Raw genomic sequence first — 23,135 nt, forward strand, 5'->3', positions numbered from 1 at the left:
GGGGGCATGCCAGCAGCTCACAGAGCGCTGGGCATGCTCCCTCAGTGACGAAAACGGGGGCGTGGCTAGTGATAGTGGGTCCTCCCACAAAGCCACGCCTCCTTTTCATAGACCACGCCCTCTTTTCGCACGTGTGTCCCTCCTTAGAACACAAGAAAGTTGGGAGGTATGCTATTTTGTCAGTCCCGGGCCCCGCAATTTCTGATGGCAGCCTTGGTATTAAGCCTAGAGAAGTGATAAAGAAGTGATTAAAGCAGTGATAAGTGCAAGGTGATAACGCGCCAGCCAGTCAGCTCCTGTCATTTTCAAATTCGTAATGACTGGCTGGTGCGTTATCACCTTGCGCTTATCACTGCTTTATCACTTCTTTATCCCTTCTCCAGGCTTAATACATCTGCCCTTATGTTCCTACACATATGCTTGTCACACTTTCTCACACACACAGTCGGTGGTATGTTTAATAAGGTGCGGATTTTTGGCAGTGGAGATGTTGCCCATAGCAGCCAATCAGATTCTAGCTATTATCTTCTATAAGATACTAGAAAAATAAGTAGAATCCGATTGGGGGCAACATCTCCACTTCTAAAAACCCATCCTTTAGTAAATATAAATTAGTAAATATACCTTAGGTGTCTATTGAGAGGCAGACAATGCTGACTCTGGCTCCTCACCCGGACACCGCGGGTGCCTTCAGTGAACATCACTCGCAATGCCTCTTCTTCCGTCTCTCTTGCTGCATGTAGTATGTGCCAAAGCCAGTGTCATCGCAGACACACTGTGGGCCAGATGCGACAAAGTTGAAAGTAAAGCAAAAACAAGCAAGTAACAGTGCACCTGGACAAACCGTGCTGCAATAATGCAAGGGGTGCAAAAACTGCAAATACATTTATTTTTTTCAATGCAGGGTAAGTACTGGCTGCTTTTGCATGTAACCCACACAACCTGGACAGCTTTAGTGTGCACTGCAATTTAGATTTGAGTTTGGACACACAATTCTAAAGCTGGGTCAACTATTTCCTGTAGGATCTGATTCAAACTGCTCCCACCCACCTACCCAGAAATCTTTCAGAACCCCAATTCAACATTTCTGGCCTTGTGTCTCTCTCCACATTGCCTCCCTATTCTGCCAGTGGCCTCAGCTACCCTCTGAGCCTTTGCTGCTCCACTCCCATGAACCCCTGTCCTACCTCCAATGAAACTTTGATAAACGGGAGAGTTTTATGTAAAGCCTTCCTGCCTTCTCCTACCTCCCCCTGAACTAACCCAGCCTCCTTACACCCACATTCTCACGCTATCACCCCCCCCCCCTTTTGTCTTAGCCTAGTACCTCTGTATTAGATTGTAAGCTGTCCGAGCAGGGCCCTCCTTCCACATGTCTTTATGTCTGCTTCCATCTCATGTGTGGTCTTGTCTCTTGTCTCCTGTAAATTCTTTATGCAGCCTGTTATATTTAGCATTACATCTAATACACCACAGTACTATGCTTCCTGGGGTTCAGTATGACATCCCACAGGGCAGGATGACGACTGTCATTATACCGGTAGCGGCATCCCGAGCGGTGGAATGCCGGCAGGGGGCGAGCGCAACTAAGCCCCTTGCGAGCTTGGTGGCAAGCTTTGCTTGCCACAGGTTCTATACTCCCTCTATGGGTGTCGTGGACACCCCTAGAGGGGGAATCGCCTACCTCGCTGGTATACCGGCGGCGGTATGGTGCCCCCGTCGGGATCCTGGCGATCGGTATGCTAACCGCATACGGCTTGCTGTATATATATTACTTTGAATTTTGGTGTATATTTGGTATATGCTCTGCTTTCCCACCGTATGGTGTTTTATGGTACCTTTAAAATTAAACAATAATAATAATAATAATAATATTGTTATTAAAGTATCTCATGAATGTATAAGATGTTAACTTACTGTCTGTAGGGGGTGTTACCTAGAATCACTTACAAAGTGCTTTTGTGCTCTCCTGCATTGGAAAGCAAAGACTAATAGCATATCCACCTTGCAGAAAGTCTCGGGGCGCGTCCAAGACATGGCCATCCTAAAAATCCTGCCTTTGCCACTCGCCCGCTTCTTGTGTCACATTGGCCTGGTGAGCTGGTTCTCCCCATTCTTCCGCTACGCATCTCGCAGTGTATCTGAGGTCATCGGGGAGCTCACCAAAAACAAGGAGTTACAAACTGTTCTCAGCTACATATTTGGAACATACGGTATGTGACTGATACATCATATAGGAAAGATGATTAGAATGGAGATTATAAAGGTAGTGTTTGGTGTAACGTATTTGTTGTGTTCTACGTTCCATAATGATCCATCATGTTACATAACACCAGGGCTGTTTCTAGCCAATTTGGCTCCCAGAGCGAGATTTAAAAATGCCCCCCCCCCCCCCCATAGATATAAAAACAAAAAATGCGCGCGTGCTCCCGACAAGGGTGTGTGGTCTCATTAAAACGGGCGTGGTCTCATTAAAATGGGTGTGGCCTCATCTGATATCACTGCCACCACAGGGGGAAAAAAAGACCCCATTTTACTTAGTGCGGCAGGCACGTGTCCCCATTTTACACAGTAGGCAGGCAAGAGTCCCTATTTTACATATTGCGGCAGGCAAGAGTCCCCATTTTACACATTGCGGCAGGCACGTGTCCCCATTTTACAAGGTACGCAGGCAAGAGTCCCCATTTTACATATTGCGGCAGGCAAGAGTCCCCATTTACACAGTGCGGAAGGCATGTGTCCCCAATTAGACAGTGCAGCAGGCAAGTGTCCCCAATTAGACAGTGCAGCAGGCAAGTGTCCCCAATTAGACAGTGCAGCAGGCAAGTGTCCCCAATTAGACAGTGCAGCAGGCAAGTGTCCCCAATTAGACAGTGCAGCAGGCAAGTGTCCCCAATTAGACAGTGCAGCAGGCAAGTGTCCCCAATTAGACAGTGCAGCAGGCAAGTGTCCCCAATTATACAGTGCAGCAGGCAAGTGTCCCCAATTACACAGTGCAGCAGGCAAGTGTCCCCAATTACACAGTGCAGCAGGCAAGTGTCCCCAATTACACAGTGCAGCAGGCAAGTGTCCCCAATTACACAGTGCAGCAGGCAAGTGTCCCCAATTACACAGTGCAGCAGGCAAGTGTCCCCAATTACAAAGTGCAGCAGGCAAGTGTCCCCAATTACACAGTGCAGCAGGCAAGAGTCCACATTTTACACAGTGTGGCAGGCAAGTGTCAAGTGGGGGGGGGGGGGGGGGGGGGAGACAACTTACATATGAAGGATCTTCCCGCTCTTCGGGTTGGCCGTCTCTGCTTCCTCGCGCCTCCTCCTTCCAGCTTCCTCGCGCCTCCTCCTTCCAGCCCTCCTCTGTCTTCCCGAGTACTCCTGCTCAGGGGGCGGAGTCATGACGCAACCGCGTCATTCCGCGAAACTCCGCCCCCCGAGCAAAAGTGCACGGAAAGACGGAGGACAGGGAAACCGGGACCTGCAAAGTGCCGCGGCGGGCGCCCCGTGCGGTTGCACGGCTCGCCCGCCGCAAGAAACGGCACTGCATAACACAATCTATTGAACACATTGGCAGTCATTTACTCACATGTTGCACATTTACATTGTGTCCACCAATCTTACCTCTTATTTGTTATAACTCACAGTATGCTGTTGAAGCTAATGTTTGGTTACTACCAGTGGCGGCTCCAGAGGTGGGGCTGCAGCACAGTCCAAAATTCAAATAGGGAAGCCACACCTACTGCCAATGAGTCCCTGCCGGTAATGTTTGGGGTGGCAGCTGGTGTGGTTTCTCTATATGAATTTTGAACTGTTATGCAGCTGCACCTCTGGAGTCACCACTGCATACCCCCAACTCTGAAGAACAGGGAAGAGGGACATCTTGGCGCACGTAGCGCACTCGCGCCCAAAAGGGGGTGTGGCCTATGTGGAAGGGGGCGTGGCTTTGCAGAGGGTCCGTGACTGCGAGACACGCCCCCATTTTCGGCACTGAGGGGGCATGGCCAGCGCTCTTTGAGCTGCTGCCATGCCCCCTCTAGCTCACTGGAATAGACGCTGTGCGCATGCGCACAGCATCTATTCAACGCTGCTCTGCTCTCAACTGAGCAGAGCAGCGAGTGATCAGGAGCCTCCCAACTGCCCCCCCTTCCCCCACCGCGGGATACTGCGGCCCGCGGGAGGGACAGCGGGACAGACCCAAAAAAACGGGACTGTCCTGCGAAAATCGGGACAGTTGGGAGGTATGCCACTGGTTACTACACCTTTGCAATTCTGCACCAATATTAGTCAATTACCCTCATCATTGTATAGATTACCTACATCTCATTTGCAATTTATTCTGTATATATACAGTATAATAAAAAAATTATATTGGATGAAATGTGGCATTAAGGCAAGATGAATCAAGCCTTGGAGAGAGATAAAGTACCAACCAAACAGCTCCTAACTGTCATGTTACAGGCTGTGTTTGAAAAATTACAGAAGCTGATTGGTTGATACATTGGGGCAGATGTATTAACCTGGAGAAGGCATAAGGAAGTGATAAACTAGTGATAAATGCAAGGTGATAAACGCACCAGCCAATCAGCTCCAATATGTAAATGAACAGTTACAGTTAGGAGCTGATTGGCTGGTGCGTGTATCACATTTGCACTTCTCACTGGTTTATCACTTCCTTGTGCTGTCTCCAGGCTTAATACATCTGCCCCTTTATCTCTGTCCACTTTATCTCTCTCCAAGACTTGTTACATCTCACCCAAAGTTGCAAGACCCATTAGTATTCCCTGCTAGATTTATTAATGGCACGGAAATGGACTCTGTGAATTCATATAAAAAGTTAACTATGAATCGTTTTGGTGCTGGTGGAATGAGTCAAAATACCACAAATACCAGAAAAGTATGTACACCTTATTAAATAGGTCACATGGGTCTCTACAGTATGGGTCTGCTTAATGTTTGCTAGTTTATTAGAGAGGCATTGATATATAAAGATGGTAACCTTATGTCAGGGACTGTTAATAGCTTTGACAATACAGTATAAGGTGAGACACTGCATGGGCTGTCAGCATTGGAACACATTTTTCCAATATTGATGCATTTGTGTTGAAATAATCCCCAAAACAGCTTTTGGAGCCCATATCAGTCAGGCATGAGGGGAGGATTAAGGTGTAGTTGGTGGTAAGTGAAGTGTCAGATCTGCAATTGGATGATGGGAACGTGGTGAGATTAGGTGCAGCTCAATCTGTCAAATGCAATCATGTCACTGCACAATAGAATTCCTGTCTGGGGATAGCAAAGTACAGTCGTTTCATTCATGTATATTTCTGTTTAACCCATTAGTGGCATCTCTACCACAGTAGACCCTGTTCCATGGAGAACAGGAAATATTAACTGTCACTTGTCTTTTCAGGTGTGTTCCCTGATAGAGCCAGCTTTGCTCTACATGCGGCCCTGATTGATCATTTCTTGCGTGGGGGCTGGTACCCTACTGGCGGTGCAAGTGAGATCACATACCACCTGGTGCCCACAATCGTTAAGGCTGGAGGAGCTGTCCTGTCTAAAGCAACAGTAGAGAAGATCCTGGTGAACAGCGACAGAAGAGCGTGTGGTAAGAAGGATAAAAGGACGCCGACTTGTGTGCTTCAAATACACAGTGGATATGTCCCAACTTAAATGGAACGATCTTTTTTTTTTTCTATGTATCTTTAGTGGGCACGCGTTATAGTTTTTGTAGGTTAGAAGGGCATTGATATATACTGAACTTGTGTGTAACCGTGTGCTCTAGAAGTTTATTCCATTTATGAACGTCCATATCAGAAGACGTCAGTCTACTGTTGGACTTCTATATACCCTGAGAAATGACGGGGCTCACACACACACATGCACTCACGGCACGCCGCTGTCCCTTTCCCATACACTACATTCCCTTTCTGTTACAGAAAGAATGTGCAAGAAAGTGGGTATCTCAGTTTGGTCAGCCTAGTGCATGGATCTTCAACATCCCAGCATGCCCTGCAACAGTTTTAGCATGCCTTAATAGCTAAACTGTGGCAGGGCATGCTGGGATACGTAGTTTCACAGCAGCTGGAGGGCTACAGGTTGAAGACCCATGCACTAGGCTGACCAAACTGACATAGCATATGTAAGAAGGTGGGTATGCCAGTTTGGTCAGCCTACTGCATGGGCCTTCAACCTGTGGCCCTCCAGCTGCTGTGGAACTACATATCCCAGCATGCCCTGCCACAGTTTAGCTATTAAGGCATGCTAAAACTGTTGCAGGGCATGCTGGGATGTTGAAGATCCATGCACTAGGCTGACCAAACTTAGATACCCACTTTCTTGCACATTCTTTCTGTATCTCAGTTTGGTCAGCCTAGTGCATGGATCTTCAACATCCCAGCATGCCCTGCAACAGTTTTAGCATGCCTTAATAGCTAAACTGTGGCAGGGCATGCTGGGATATGTAGTTCCACAGCAGCTGGAGGGCCACAGGTTGAAGACCCATGCAGTAGGCTGACCAAACTGGCATACCCACCTTCTTACATATGCTATGTCAGTTTGGTCAGCCCTAGGGGGTGCTTAAGTGTCCAGCTAAAGATTTTCCCTTTTCTTTCTATTACTCTTTAATAAAATATTACAGTTCTCAGTAAGCAATAGGGAAACTGTATTTCTCATACGTCCTAGAGGATGCTGGGGACTCCAAAAGGACCATGGGGTATAGACGGGATCCGCAGGAGACATGGGCACACTATAAGACTTTGAATGGGTGTGAACTGGCTCCTCCCTCTATGCCCCTCCTCCAGACTTCAGTTAGACACTCTGCCCAGAGAGACTGGACACACACTAGGGGAGCTCTCCTGAGTTTCTCTGAAAAGACTTTGTTAGGTTTATTATTTTCAGGGAGACCTGTTGGCTACAGGCTCCCTGCATTGTGGGAGTGAGGAGAGAGAAGCAGACCTACTTCTTCTGAGTTCAAGGGCTCTGCTTCTTAGGCTACTGGACACCATTAGCTCCAGAGGGTCTGATCACTTGGTTCGCCTAGCTGCTCGTTCCCGGAGCCACGCCGTCACCCCCCTCACAAAGCCAGAAGAAAGAAGCCGGGTGAGTATTAGAAAAAAAGGAAGACTTCAGTGATGGCAGAAGACTTCAGGATCTCTGAGGTACCGCGCAGCGGTCGCGCTGTGCGCCATTGCTCCTACACACAAGCGGCACTACAAGGGTGCAGGGCGCGGGGGGGCGCCCTGGGCAGCAATATACCTCTTAGATATGACCTGGCAAAGTGATATACAGTGCATAGGCACTGTATACTGACCCCTGACAGTATAAAAATATGCAAAAATAACGGGACTGAAGCGCACCGAGAAGGGGGCGTGGCTTAGCCCTCAACTCTATACTGCGCCATTTTCTCCTCACAGAGATACTGGGCCCGCCAAAACACTGTTAAACAGCTAACAGTGTAAAATGAGGGGGGGGGGGGCAGAGTTATTTAGTGCAATATGGGTTCAAGCATGAAGCACTATATATATGTATATATAATGAGCGTGTGTAAAATGAGTTGGTTAAAGTTTCTGTGTTTTCCCTGTCAGAAATCTGGCTATTTTAGCAATGTTGGTGGGCGTTTAGTACACGTGTGTCGACATGTGTGAGTGCTCTACCACAAACAGATATGGGAATCCCTCTGTAGGCATTGCCGACTCCAGATGGTATTTGATTCATGAGATTAAGTGTCAGCATGTCAGTAGTTGTAAGCTTTTCCAAAGTAAACACTGTTAGGGAGACACAGACGTAAGTGGGTGACCCTGTCGGCACCAACTATTATGACTGGGTGTGAAATAATGTAAAAAAACCTATACCTGTATGTATGTATGTATATATATATATATATATATATATATATATATATATATATATGTATGGTACGTTTGCACTGAGCTGTAGCTCGAGCACAGACGTGGTAGTATTTGTGAAGGGCGTCCTAGTGAAATTAGGTATGTTTCCCTCAGACCCTTCGGGGTCACAAAAATGTTATTTTGCCCAGTTACTACTCCCGGTTGTCGACACGAATACTATGTTCTATGTCGGCCATAATGTTTCCTGATTAGATCCACAACATTGGCATTCAGTACATGTTCATACACATTCAGAACACATTTATGTCACTGGAACCCTGATGTTCCTGACATCCGGTGGGAACTCGTCTAATACTCTTCAGTCAGTCCTGGAATGGACTTGACACAGTGAGTTAAGAATAGAGTCCAAAGGGGGACATACTCGAGTTTTCCAAATGATTCCCCTCACTGAGTTTTCAAATAGATCTTACCGATTCTCCTCTGGAGAGGTAGTATGCGACGCCATACAAGAGTTGGGTCAGGATCAGGACATTGTCCTGCTGTCCCTGTCACAAAAAGAAAAGAAAAAATAAGCTGTTATTCAAGCTTTCTCATGCTTCTGAGTCCGGACAGCTCGGTCAGAACAATCCCAAAAAAGATTTCTACTCAAGAAATTGAACTACAAGATGGAATCTCTCAGGGCAGGGATCTCCAACTTGTAAAAGAAGAAAGAGGGTTTAAATGCGGTGTCATCCGCATTAAGCTTACCTGGTTTCCCTATTCAGGATTGTCATTGCCATTTCACCGGAGTGATGGCAGTATGATGGTCTTCCTTCTATAGTAAGAGCCATTATTATTCTGTACTGGGACGCTCTCCTGACTACGGCGAGGTCAAGAAACAAGTGGTACAATTCGTTGTTTCTCTCTGACAGTTCTTCAACACAAAGAATCGCTGTTGATCCCAACGACGCAAAGGTCGGAGTTGGGAATAAGATTAGATACTGATCTGTTAAGAGTTTGTTTTTTCCTGTGGAAAGAGATCTGATGATCCAGAGTCGGATCAGATTTGCAACAGGATAAACCCGTCGATACGTTCCGTTGATGCAGAAGATGGTTGCGGCCTATGAGGCCATTCGGTGAGCAGGTCAAATGCCAGAGTGTTTTTTTGCGGGACCAGTTGGACAGGTGGTCCGGGTCTTACCTGCACATGCACCGGAAAATAATCCTATTTTCCAGGACCAGAATCTCTCTCCTGTGGTGGCTTCACAGTTCTCACCTCCTAGAGGGACGAAGGTTCGGGATCCAGGATTAGATCCTGGTGTCCATGGATACAAGTCTCCGAGGCTGGGGAGCAGTCTTTCCAGGGGAAGAATTTCCAGGGGGAAAGGTCAAGCCGGGAAGCTTGTCTGCAATAAGCATTCTTGAATTAAGAGCTATTTACAACGGAACATCATCTTCGTGTTCTGCCCGTCTTAATTCTGTCGGACGACTAAACAGCAGTGGCGTAAGTAAGCCGATAGGGCGGAACGAGGAACAAAGCGGAAATGGTAGAAGCCGCAAAAGTTTCCGATGAGCGGAAAGGCATGTAAACGCTCTATTAGAGGTCGTTGTTCCGGGTGAAGACAACGGAGAAATAGACTTCCTCAGCAGACACTATCTCCATCAAGGAGAGTGGGGTATTATTCATCAAGAAGTTTTCACAGAAGTGACAAGTCTTTGGGGAATTCCTCGATTAGACATGATGGCGTCTCGCCTCAACAAGAAACTTCAGGGATATTGTTCCAGGTCAAGGGACACTCAAGCTATAGCAGTGGACGCCCTTGTGACACCTTGGGTGTTTCAGTCGGTCTATGTGTTCCCTCCACTTTCACTCTTTCCGAAGGTGATAAACATAAGAAAAACAAAGGTTCAGGCGATCCTCATTGTTCCGGTCTAGCCAAGGAGGGCTTGGTATCCAGATCTTCAAGACTTACTCATAGAAGATCCCTGGCTTCTTCCTCTGCGAGAGGACCTGTTACAGCAAGGACCGAGCGTGTATCAAGACTTACCGGGGCTGCTTTTGACGGCTTGGCGGTTGAACGCCTTATCCTAGCCCGAAAGGGTATTACCGGTGAAGTCATTCCCACATTGCTTCAGGCTAGGAAAGAAGTAACGGCAAAGCTTTACCACCATATTTGGAGGAAGTATGTGTCTTGGTGTGAATCCAAGAAGGCTCCTACGGAAGAATTTCAGCTGGGTCGTTTTCTCCATTTTTTGCAAGCAGGTGTGGATGCAGGCCTAAAGTTAGGCTCCATTAAAGTGCAGATTTCGGCCTTATCCATTTTTTTTCAAAAAGAATTGGCCACCTTTCCAGAAGTTCAGACTTTCGTAAAAGGAGTGCTGCACATCCAACCTCCATTTGTGCCCCCAGTGGCACCAAGAGACCTTAACATGGTGTTGCAGTTTCTTATGTCACACTGGTTGGAACCTTTACGAAAGGTTGGGTAAAAATTTCTCACTTGGAAAGTGGTCATGCTATTGGCCTTCGCGTCCGCATGGCGGGTGTCTGAATTGGCGGATTTGTCTCATAAGAGCCCCTATTTGATCTTCCATGTGGATGGAGCGGAGTTGAGAACTCTGCAACAATTTCTGCTAAAAGTGGTTTCTGCGTTTCACAGGAACCAGCCTATTGTGGTGCCTGGGGCTACTTAAGCCTTGGCTGATTCGAAGTCCCTCGATGTAGTCAGAGCTTTGAATATTTATGTCTCCAGAACGGCTCAGATTGGGGAAATAGTGGGGCCCCTGCTTCTAAGCAGACTGTTACACGCTGGATCTGTGATACGATTCGGCATGCTCATTCTACGGCTGGATTGCCGGTACCGAAGTTGGTGAAGGCCCATTCTACCAGGAAGGTGGGCTCTTCTTGGGGCAGATGCCCGAGGAGTCTCGGCGGTACAACTTTGCCGAGCAGCTACTTGGTCGGGTTCAAACACTTTTGCTAAGTTCTACAAGTTTGATACCCTGGCTGATGAGGACCTCATGTTTGCTCAATCGGTGCTGCAGAGTCGTCCGCACTCTCCCACCCAGTCTGGAGCTTTGGTATAGACCCCATGGTCCTTTGGGAGTCCCCAGCATCCTCTAGGACGTATGAGAAAATAGGATTTTAATACCTACCGGTAAATCCTTTTCTCTTAGTCCGTAGAGGATGCGGGGCGCCCGTCCCAGTGCGTACTGTATCTGCAGCTATTGGTTGTCGTTACACTCATGTGGTGTTTCTTTTCAGTTAAGTCTGTTGGTGCTGTTATTCATGCCATGGCATGCGGTATGTGATTATTGGTCGTGTTTACACACAGGTTGTGTTACATTTTCGGTCAGCATATTGCTGTATGTTTTTCCATGCCGTCAGCTGGTGTTCTATTGAATGCCACGTTCTGCGGCATGTTCGAGGTGTGATCTGGCATGACACTCACCGTGTTTAAACAATAAATTCTTTCCTCGAAATGTCCGTCTCCCTGAGCACAGTTTTCTAACTGAAGTCTGGAGGAGGGGCATAGAGGGAGGAGCCAGTTCACACCCATTCAAAGTCTTATAGTGTGCCCATGTCTCCTGCAGATCCCGTCTATACCCCATGGTCCTTTTGGAGTCCCCAGCATCCTCTACGGACTAAGAGAAAAGGATTTACCGGTAGGTATTAAAATCCTATTTTATTTAGAATAATATTTATCCCAATAAAAGCGATCCGATGGGCGACGGGACAGGAACCCAGCATCAGCATACACACTTGCCGAAGCAGGGGGGTGACGGAGCAGCATAGCATCTCTAGAGATTTTATCTGTTGGCTGACTAGAAGACATGGCTAACGATGGCAGGGGCATGGATATTAGACATACACACTGCCCAATATGCACCAGTGTGAACAATATATCGGTCTGATCTGCATCGGACAACATCGTCTAGTGCGTACCCATCTTAACATGTATACAATGAAGGAATACTTCCAGTACTCCTGTATAAATTACTAATATTATAAAATAGCAATTTCTCAGTAGTACATGTTCACTAAACTATACGTAGATATAGTGCATGCAGTAAGTAGTAAAAATTGATTTGCAGTCCTCTTGGTAACAACATTACCTTGTAAAGTCTGTCAGATTCCCTTTTAAAATAAACTGAAATTATGTGACTTAAAACTAACTAAGCAGCTTTTGTGCCAGTTGATAAGCGATACCTGCTGAGTCTCTTATCGTTTGTTGTAGAACAAACTCATGGGTGTCACCCCAGATAAGACTGAACAGTCTGTTTTGTCTTCAGACTTTAGGGGAGAGGTTGCCCAAAGCAGCCAATCAGCCTGTAACTGTCATTTCGTAGACTGTGCTAGATAAATGACAGAATCTGATTGGTTGCTTTGAGCAATTTCTCCACTTCATCTCCCGCCAAATCATGATACATCTCCCTCTTTATTTTAATACTTATTTCACCTAAGTGATATGGCTGGGAGATGATTGAATCTGTCATTCAGAAAGTTGTAAACGTATGTTTGTTACTGGACATCATATGCATATGCTATGGATCATGACATTTGCTGATATCTGGTATCCTTGTAGGTGTTGTAGTAAAAGGGAAGGGCATGGATGCTATGAATATTTTTGCTCCCATTGTGATTTCTGATGCTGGGATCTTCAACACATACGAGAAGCTTCTCCCTCCTGAGGTTAAGTCTCTGCCAGGTAAGTGGAATCTGGAGATGTTCTCAGTATAACTCAATTGATTGGGCAGCTGGGAAACCTTATGCAAAGCATACATAAAAGCTATAACCATCATGAATAACATTAAAAAAGCTCGGGTACTGTAGCTTTGACTATTTTGAGTAAGGGGCTCTGAGCCTTTGATCTCACACTAACATTTTTTGTAGACAATAATAAGGTAAAGTATAAACATTCGAGGATCATCGTAAAAAAAAAAAAAAAAAGTGTGTGTGTGTATATACAGGTTGAGTCTCCCTTATCCAAAATGCTTGGGACCAGAGGTATTTTGGATATGGGATTTTTCCGTATTTTGGAATAATTGCATACCATAATGAGATATCATGGTGATAGGACCTAAGTCTAAGCACAGAATTCATTTATGTTACATATACATCTTATACACACAGCCTGAAGGTCATTTTAGCCAATATTTTTTATAACTTTGTGTATTTCACAAAGTGTGTCTACATTCACACAATTCATTTATGTTTCATATACACCTTATACACACAGCCTGAAGGTCATTTAATACAATATTTTTAATAACTTTGTGTATTAAACAAAGTTTGTGTACATTGAGCCATCAAAAAACAAAGGTTTCACTCTCTCACTCTCACTCAAAAAAGTCCGTATTTCGGAATATTCCGTATTTCGGCATATTTGGATATGGGATACTCAACCTGTATATATATATATATATATATATATATATATAATATAAAATAACATTTTTAAAAAAATTATCTTTTTTTTTTACAGCCCTTATGGTTCTAGATTTTAGTAGTTTTATAGCTTTATGGAGAATGCAGTGAAGGGTATGAGATCATGGGGAAGGGGCAGTGACCCCCTCCCTCAATCTTTCACTTGTATATCTCACTTTCCCTTCTCTATTTGTATTCCGATTTAACTCTTTATTCTCCTGAACAGCAATCCAGTCTCAGCTGGGCATGATGCGCCATGGAACCGGGGGCTTCAGTCTCTTCATTGGCATTAAGGGCACAAAAGAAGAACTCCAGCTTCCTGCCTCTAATTACATCTACATCCCAGACAAAGACCTGAAGAAAGTGTACGTAGTGCCTACCATTATACACCTTTAGGGTAAAGTCTGTTGTATTATCAGAATGTACACATTTCCGGTCATTAATGTGCAAGAATTAGGGATATCTATTACTAGATGTTCTTATAAATAAATAGAGATGCCTTCACATTTCAGCAGCAAGAGAAATCTGTACCCAGGGCCACTGTCATTCTAGATCATGCTAATCAGGACTCGGCTGAAGGAGGTCGCTTAGGAGATTTATTAAACACAAACTGTTTACATCTGAGTCACTCATTAGATATAGGTATTGCTCTTTGCTAAATTCTTATATTTCTAATTGATGAAATGTATTCGTATCTTGTACAGGGAGAGAAACTTTTTTGATGCCTCTGTAGAAGATGCTCCGAATCATATTCCAATGCTGTATATCTCCTCCCCTTCTGCAAAAGATCCCACCCATGAGGAGCGGTGCCCAGGTAAGCACCTGGAAGTCCTGCTACACTGCCTGGGAGCGATGCTTATATGAGACTCCCAATCTGTAATCTGTCCATTTCACTGAAAATATTGGTACTGATTCCGAGTCGCATGCAGCTCTGTATAAGGCCACATTTTTATTGCGGCGCCCACAGTGGAAGCCATCATTATTAGGGTGGGATGTACTAAAGGGAAAATTCTATAAAACCCCCGTTTTGGTTTTTTTTTATCTACTTTCGTATGTACTAACCCCCGTCCGCCGTGTTTTTGCCCCTGAGGGTATCGCCATCCATAGATACCCTATAGAAGCCTATGGGCTTCTTATCGCCGGCCGCCACAACCCGCCGCCGCGCTGCTTACCCCCTTCTTCCCGGCATACATTCTTCCAGGCAGCCTGGACCTGGAAGTCAAACTCCTCCTCTTCCTAGCAACACAGCCGGAGGTCCTTTCGGCTGCAGGGAGGAGGAGGAGGCGCCCCGGAAAGCCTGCTGCCTGCTTTCCGGTAGGTGAGCAGGTATAGACCCCAGGGAGGTGACGGAGACCCCCCCACCCCCCCCGCACACGACCTCACAGGTATCGCGGGGGCCTCCATCACCGCATTGCGATGTTAATCGCATATGTTAGTACATATGCAATCAACATCGCTACAATGGGTGGCGTTGTATGTTAATACATCCCGCCCTAGTATGGCCACATACACCTACTTCATGCTGAGTGTAAGAGATGTCTCCTCGGCATACGCACTACTCTGAATAGGACGCCACTCTGGCTGCATTTCCATGTTATTCTCATGCTGTACCATGTGGCCGCAAAGTTGACACAGAAACACACCATCTTTCTCCATCCAGTTGGGGACAATAGAACACTAGGTGGTGTGTGCTGGTGGTGTGTGGAGCCTGGCACTTTAAAACTGAAACGTTGGAATTGGCTTTTACCCCTCTATCCCCCAGCTGCCTGTAAGCTTCAGTATTTTTCTAAGTGCCTGACATACGCCGGTTACACATCAGAACGACGCTCCAGGGGGTGACTGGACCCTGGATGGGCAAGGGCATACACACTTGCTTATGCAGGGGGGCGACTAAGGATGACGCTGCATTCGGCAGCATGGCATCGTTAGCGATGTCTTCTGGTTGACCCTGGGCCGACTAGAAGACATAGCTAGCGACCACGGGAGCGTGCAAATCGGGCAATCACACTGCCCGATATTTCTGATTTTTGTTATTCCGATTTGCCTGGAAATGACAAATCGGGCCGATATCCGTGCAGTGTGCACCTGGAATATGCCATCTGCTGTTTCTACTGCGCATGCGCAGTTTGATAAAAATTTTCATATGTTCATCCTCACACGGAGCTGCATACTGGGCACATCCCTTTCACATACACTCCAGTGAACAGTGCCACCTACTGGTCAAATAATCCTTAAAAAATGGAAATATGTTCTAGACAAATTATCTCTTGGACATGGGTGTGTCTGATTATACTTATCCAGAAGAAACCTATAAAATCTTGTTGTTAATAGCATTATTATATTTCTGTCTTGTAAGCTTGAGCTCTGAGACCCCTTCCCAGTCTATACCCTATGGCTATTTACACACATCGACCACCAGGCTACAAGTCATTTCCTGAATTAGTCTGCTGGAATTTATCAAATTTTAGTTTGACAAATCCAGCTACATGTGAGAAAGTGAAACAAGTTTGAGCAGATTGAGTTAAGCATGTGCGAGTCTGCTCTCGACCAGAAACAGTGGCTGGCTTACAGCAGACTACAGAGTGCATGCAATAACAAGGTTTATGTCATGCACACTCTCTCTGGGGTATATTTACTAAGGTCCCGATTTTGACCGAGATGCCGTTTTTTCTTCAAAGTGTCATCTCGGTAATTTACTAAGCAAAAATCACGGCAGTGATGAGGGCATTCGTAATATTTTGGAAGTCCTTGGAAAAAATCACGAATCAATACACCATCGGTCAAATACGCCTGCAATTTGGTAGAAATCGGTCATTTACTAAAAAGTGCAAAACACAAACACTGCCGACAATAGCCAAACACTGCCGTGCTAAAATACAAATCGTGAAAAAGTGCTAAAAAAAAACAGACCTGCTTTTTTATCCCGTGTTTGTATAGGCATGCACGGATCCATGAGATCCGTGCATGTTTATCAGTGGGAAGGGGTGGGAAATGTTATAATTTTTCATAAAAAAAATGCGTGGGGTCCCCCCTCCTAAACCAAACCAGCCTCGGGCTCTTTGAGCCGGCCCTGGTTGCAAAAATATGGGGGGAAAATTGACAGGGGTTCCCCCATATTTAAGCAACCAGCACCGGGCTCTGCGCCTGGTCCTGGTTCCAAAAATACGGGGGACAAAAAGCGTAGGGGTCCCCCGTATTTTTGAAACCAGCACCGGGCTCCACTAGCTGGACAGATAATGCCACAGCCGGGCCTTGCGGCCGTGGCATCAAATATCCAACTAGTCACCCCTGGCCGGGGTACCCTGGGGGAGTGGGGACCCCTTCAATCAAGGGGTCCCCCCCCCCCCAGCCACCCAAGGGCCAGGGGTGAAGCCCGAGGCTGTCCTCCCCCATTCAATGGGCTGCGGATGGGGGGCTGATAGCCTTTGTGAAAAGTGTTTGATATTGTTTTTAGTAGCAGTACTACAAGGCCCAGCAAGCCTCCCCTGCAAGCTGGTACTTGGAGAACCACAAGTACCAGCATGCGGCGGAAAAACGGGCCCGCTGGTACCTGTAGTACTACTACTAAAAAAATACCCCAATAAAGACATCACACACACACCTTGAAAGTATAACTTTAATACATACATGCACACCAACATACATACATACTTACCTATGTTCCCACGCAGGTCGGTCCTCTTCTCCAGTAGAATCCATGGTGTACCTGTTGAAAAAATTATACTCACATAATCCATGGTTGAAGGCTCCTCTGCTTGTAATCCTTTTGTAATCCACGTACTTGAAAAAATAAAAAAACGGATACCCGACCACGAACTGAAAGGGGACCCATGTTATCACATGGGACCCCTTTCCCCGAATGCCAGAAACCCACTCTGACTGATGTCTAAGTGGGTTTCTTCAGCCAATCAGGGAGCGCCACGTTGTGGCACCCTCCTGATCGGCTGTGTGCTCCTGTACTGTCTGACAGGCGGCACACGGCAGTGTTACAATGTAGCGCCTATGCGCTCCATTGTAACCAATGGTGGGAACTTTCAGGTCAGTGGTTGACCGAAAGTGACCTCACCGCTGACCTGAAAGTTCCCACCATTGGTTACAATGGAGCGCATAGGCGCTACATTGTAACACTGCCGTGTGCCGCCTGTCATACAGTACAGGAGCACACAGCCAATCAGGAGGGTGCCAAACGTGGCGCTCCCTGATTGGCTGATGGAACCTTCTTGGACTTAAGTCAGAGGGGGGGTTCCAGGCATTCGGGGAAAGGGGACCCATGTGAAAACATGGGTCCCCTTTCAGTGCGAGGTCGGGTATCCGTTTTTTTATTTTTACAAGTACGTGGATTACAAAAGGATTTACCGAGGAGCCTAAAACACTGGATTATGTGAGTATAATTTTTTCTACAGGTACACCATGGATTCTACTGGAGAAGAGGACCGACCTGCGTGGGAACATAAGGTAAGTATGTGTATATGGAGGTGCGGATGGATGTATTAAAGTTATACTTTCAAGGTGTGTGTGTGTTGTCTTTATTGGGGTATTTTTTTAGTAGTAGTACTACAGGTACCAGCGGGCCCATTTTTCCGCCGCATGCTGGTACTTGTGGTTCTCCAAGTACCAGCTTGCGGGGAGGCTTGCTGTGCCTTGTAGTACTGCTACTAAAAACAATATCATTCACTTTGAACAAAGGCTATCAGCCCCCCATCCGCAGCCCATTGGATGGGGGGGACAGCCTCGGGCTTCACCCCTGGCCCTTGGGTGGCTGGGGGGGGGGACCCCTTGATTGAAGGGGTCCCCACTCCCCCAGGGTACCCCGGCCAGGGGTGACTAGTTGGATATTTGATGCCACGGTCGCAAGGCACTGTATAAAAGTGACCCCCGGCTGTGGCATTATCTGTCCAGCTAGTGGAGCCCGGTGCTGGTTTCAAAAATACGGGGGACCCCTACGCTTTTTGTCCCCCGTATTTTTGGAACCAGGACCAGGCGCAGAGCCCGATGCTGGTTGTTTAAATATGGGGGAACCCCTGTCCATTTTTCCCCCATATTTCTGCAACCAGGATCGGCTCAAAGAGCCCGAGGCTGGTTTGCCTTAGGAGGGGGGACCCCACGCTATTTTTTTTTTTTACATTTAAACATTTTTTTTTTTTTTTTACAAGGTGCACAATGAAGCCCAGCACGGATCTCTCAGATCCGGCCGAGATTCATTGTATTAAAGTCGGCAGTGTTTTACAAGTCACTCACGTAAAACACTGCCAAAAAAACGAATGACATCGACATCGGAAAACCCGAAAATGCAGAATACGGCAGCTTAGTAAATTAGTCGTAATCAATTCAAAAAGTTGCATATTTACACTTTCGATGTCATTCGTGATTGAACTTTGACCTCAAACGGGAAAATACGATTCTTAGTAAATTTACCCCTCTCTCTCTGTGCATGTATATACAGTGTGTGTATGTATGTGTGTGTATATATAATATATGTGTATATAGATCTCCATTTGGCCTTATTGTCTCATGTGAAAAAAAACCTGTGCATCTCCTTTCCCAGGGAAGTCCACCCTGACTGCTCTCTCCTTCACCTCCTACGAGTGGTTTGAGGAGTGGAAGAACAAGAAGGTGCAGAAACGAGGACTAGACTATGAAAGTGTGAAGAGCATGTTTGCGGAGTCTATGCTAGAGACCACAATACAGATCTTCCCGCAGATCAAGGACAAGGTGAGCCAAATGAGGCCCAAGAGGTGGTCATTAAGGAGGGATAAATTACTGGATAAGGAAATTGATACAATATGGGCGGGCTACCTGTATGCCCAGCAGCCAAAGAGAAAGCCTTATCTTTGTGGGCTGGAGTCAGGGGTGGATCCAGAATGAAATAACAGGGGGGGGGGCTCCATGACAGGAAGAGAGGGAGGTGATCTTTTGCGTGTGTGCTCCAGAAAAGTAAATGGGTGTGACCTCACAACAAGGGGTGTGACACCACAGAGAAATGCCATATCCAAGGGTGTTGCTTTGGAGAGGCAGAGGGTGATGGGGCAACAGTGACACAGGGGGGAGGCAAAGTGTGAGGCACAGGGTGACAGGGAGAAATAGTGTGAGACAGAGAAGCAAAGGGTGACATGAGAGAACGGGTGATGGGGCAACAGTGACGCAGGGGAGAGGCAAAGTGTGAGGCACAGGGTGACAGGCAGAGATAGTGGGAGACAAAGAGGCAAAGGGTGACGAATGAGAGCGGGTGATGGGGAGACAGTGATGCAGGGGAGAGGCAGAGTGTGAGGCAGTGGGTCACTGGGAGAGATAGTGGGAGACAGAGGCAGTGATTGAAAGGGAGAGGTAGAGGATGCTAGGAGCAATGTGAATGGAGGGGGACTGGGCAGGATGAGAAGGGGACAGTGAGATAGGGATGGCTGGGGGGTTCTAGGTGGGGGGAGCATGGTGATGTGATCAGTAAGCTCTCAGGATGGTACACACTGGGATGGGGGGGTTCAGTAATGGTGCTGGAGAAGGGCAGACACTGGGATAGGGGAGGTCAGTGATGGTGGGTGACATTGGACTGGCAGGATGAGAGACACTGGGATGGGGAGGGGAAGGGGGGGGGCACTGGGCTGGAGAAGGCCAGACACTAGGATGGGAGCACTGACCTGCTTCTGTTAAGTTTCTGCCTGGCCCCTCACATTGGCTGAAGCAGCGCGCTCACACATCAGCCTCTTGAGCAGCGCTTCAGCACATGCTGCTGCTGGTCTTTATCTCTTCGGTGGCTGCCTTTCCCTGACGGTGTGGTGCCGTGCAGTGCTGTGTTGCGGGAGGACAAGAGACTAGCAAGGAAAAGGGTAACAGGCCAACCAGGATCAAGCCCAGCCCGCAAATCTGAATGCAGGAGGCGGAGCTGGGTTGATCATTCAATGCTGCCAAGGGCTGACAGACAGCAGCCTGATTCTCTCCTCCTGGTGGCTAGCGTGTTGCTGCACTTAATACAGTGTGCTGTGCACTATAAGGAAAATAAAATAAAAATCCCCATGGGACACCCACCTCTGAGGACACACAAATAGAAATGTGAGCTTATTGGTTTGGTTGGTGATCTCTGATCTTTTTATATCACAGATTGATTGCTACGTCAGCGGATCCCCCCTGACTAATGATCACTACCTTGGTGCTTCACGGGGGGAGTTCTATGGGGCAGAGCATGATATTGCCCGGATGAGTCCTGAAACTACAGCAACCATGAGGGCTAAAACTCCTATCAAGGGACTCTACCTGACAGGTGAGTTTTGGATCCTTCCCCTGTTACACTCAATTACAACTAAAGGCTTTAAGTGGTTGTGCGATGTCTAGTTACTATAATTCATTGTATTATATATTACCTCATGCCCCAGTTAACATTGGGCGATATTACCGTGCCTAGGTTATACGGGTGAGATGAATCGACTACTAACATTAAGGAAAGAATGCATTACCACCATCTAACGCCATTACACCCATCAGCCACTGCAGACTCACTCTCGCTGTCAGAGGTCCTGTGTCGGCCTATGCACATGCCAGGGACGTACTGTGAGATAAATGGCTCAGGAGGCACTGGCTAGTACCAGAGCCAGATTTACACAAAATATGAGTGCAAGGGTACACGTGAGCATTATACACAAGTGCCGCAGTATATACTGCTGGAAATTTGGAGACTTTTGAGCGGAGATGTGCGGAAAAGATATGCACTGCCTCACCTGCCATAGCCACTTTTTACTCCAGAGTTTTAACTATAAAAATTATTAGAATAATGGAAAGAAGATATTTCTAATATATTCTTTGTATTTTTCATATACCTTATATAGGGGGTCATTCCGAGTTGATCGTAGCCGCACAGCTACGATCCTCTTTCCTGACATGCAGGGGGACGCCCAGCACGGGGCTAGTCCGCCCCGCATGTCAGTCCGGACCCCCTCGCAGAAGGGCAAAGGCATCGTACGGCGGCGATGCCTTTGCACTTCAGGAGTAACTCCCGGCCAGCGCAGCTATAGCGTGCTGGCCGGGAGCTACTCCCTGTTCCCTGGCCCGCTGCGTATGACGTCACACAGCCGCTGCGGCCCGCCCCCCCCCCCCCCCCCGGTTCGGTCTGGCCACGCCTGCGTTGGCCGGCCCGCACCTACGAAACGGCGGCTAAATGCCGCCGTTTCGCCCCCTCCCACCCATCGATCGCCTCTGCCTGTCAATCAGGCAGAGGCGATCGCTATCCTGCTACGGCCTTTGGCCGTCCCACATGCGCAGGCGCACTATGGCACTGGCGCATGTGCAGCAGGGACCCGTTCGCTCTGCTGCGTTAAAACGCAGCGAGCGAACGGGTCGGAATGACCCATATAGTCAGAACTCTGGCTTATACATTAGTATGACATGAAAGTCTCTGCCTCACCTCACCACACGTCGCTGGCACATGCCCCTCTTTGTTATTGTTCTTGTGGCATTGTCATGTTCGGCTGTTATACGAATGCAATTCTTTTCAGTGTAGTTATTGTTTGTTTGCCAGGACAGCTTCCCCGGTAAGATACATAGGAGAGTGTTATAGGTGGTATGGTTATGATTGGCCGCCATGCTAGCTGGGAAACGTGCGTTCACAACTCAATAAATCACACTAGCAACAAAACTACTATTGCCCACTTACTCAACACACAATTGTTCCTTACACTCGCCGGAAGTCACCCACACGGGCAATCCTCTTTTGAGTATATACCTAAACGTTTAGGCTGAAACTGCGTTTCGTATGTTTATAATTACTCCCTTAACACACTAATTCAAATATATATTTCTGCTGCGGGGTACACTGGGCTCCACAAGGATGGACAATGGGGTGTAGAGTAGGATCTTGATCCGAGGCACCAACAGGCTCAAAGCTTTGACTGTTCCCAGAATGCACAGCGCCGCCTCCTCTATAACCCCGCCTCCCGGCACAGGAGCTCAGTTTTGTAGTTGGTGCTGCAGTAAGCAGGCACTTAACAGAGGGGCTGCTCCAGGCAGCCCTAAGAAGAGCTTTTTTATGAAGAAAAAGTGAAGACTTCAAGGGCAGCAGTTGTGGTAAATGTCAGAAGACATTCACTGCTGCAGCTCCAGCTCTCCCCAGCGGCGCTGTACACTCCCGAGCCCTGGTTGCCGGGTAACTACAGCAGGAGGCTCCGGTTTTCTTCACGTCAGGCACACACGACGGGGGCTCTCCGGGATCGCGTGGCCGCGCTTTGGGAGGTGGCGAGTGGGTCTTGCTTGCGGGACCCGGTCTTTATCGCGATCCGGCGCGGTAAGAGGGAGGCGGGCCGTGCGCGCTAGCGGTGGACACTGTGGCAGTACAGGCGATCCCACTAGATCACCAGGGCATGGGCGCAGGTCAGGTTTTCACTCTAAACCAGTTTATTAAAGCCCACAGTACCCGGTGGTTTTGCCAGCAGGGGGATAAGGCTTAGACCTGAAGCCCCAGGGCGCCATTTCCCGCAAATGTTCCCGCCCTGGAGCTGCATATATGTCTCTCCCTCACTCCCTGTCAGTGTCTGGGCGCCATTATCCCTCAGCTTCACTGTTCCTGGGACTGCTTGGGCAAATCCTCCTGTGTAAAGCCGCCTGGTTGTCAGTGCTGTGACTTTACATGACACTTAAGTATTCTACCTGCCTTTTTAGACAGTGATAGTTAAGAGAGTGCATTTAGTCAGGGTTTTCTAGTACAATTACCCTGTGATATACATCCAGTTCTTACTGTGTAGTGTTATATCTATTGACTATATAGCTATATATATAAGCTAGTCCAGTGCAGTATTATTGTTAGTCACAGTTTGTACAATGCAGAGGTTATTACTATCTGTGTGTGCATTTGATAGCTGAGTGGTGTCCATTTCGTGTCTCTCACTCAACTTGCTATCCCTATATTCTATA

At 47.3% G+C, this 23,135-nt stretch overlaps 1 protein-coding gene across 1 annotated transcript in view; it reads left to right on the plus strand.

Annotated features, from left to right (window-relative positions):
* RETSAT (retinol saturase) overlaps positions 1–23,135 on the plus strand; it is an 85,802-nt gene that overhangs the window by 33,321 nt on the left and 29,346 nt on the right. Inside the window, exons 4-10 of the mRNA XM_063931892.1 lie at positions 2,012–2,213; positions 5,401–5,598; positions 12,403–12,525; positions 13,471–13,609; positions 13,949–14,058; positions 18,790–18,956; positions 20,337–20,496. Of these exons, the coding sequence (XP_063787962.1) occupies positions 2,012–2,213; positions 5,401–5,598; positions 12,403–12,525; positions 13,471–13,609; positions 13,949–14,058; positions 18,790–18,956; positions 20,337–20,496 (1,099 nt within the window). The remainder of the gene's footprint in view (positions 1–2,011; positions 2,214–5,400; positions 5,599–12,402; positions 12,526–13,470; positions 13,610–13,948; positions 14,059–18,789; positions 18,957–20,336; positions 20,497–23,135) is intronic.

This window comes from Pseudophryne corroboree, chromosome 6, assembly GCF_028390025.1.
Source record: "Pseudophryne corroboree isolate aPseCor3 chromosome 6, aPseCor3.hap2, whole genome shotgun sequence".
Lineage (NCBI taxonomy): Eukaryota > Metazoa > Chordata > Amphibia > Anura > Myobatrachidae > Pseudophryne > Pseudophryne corroboree.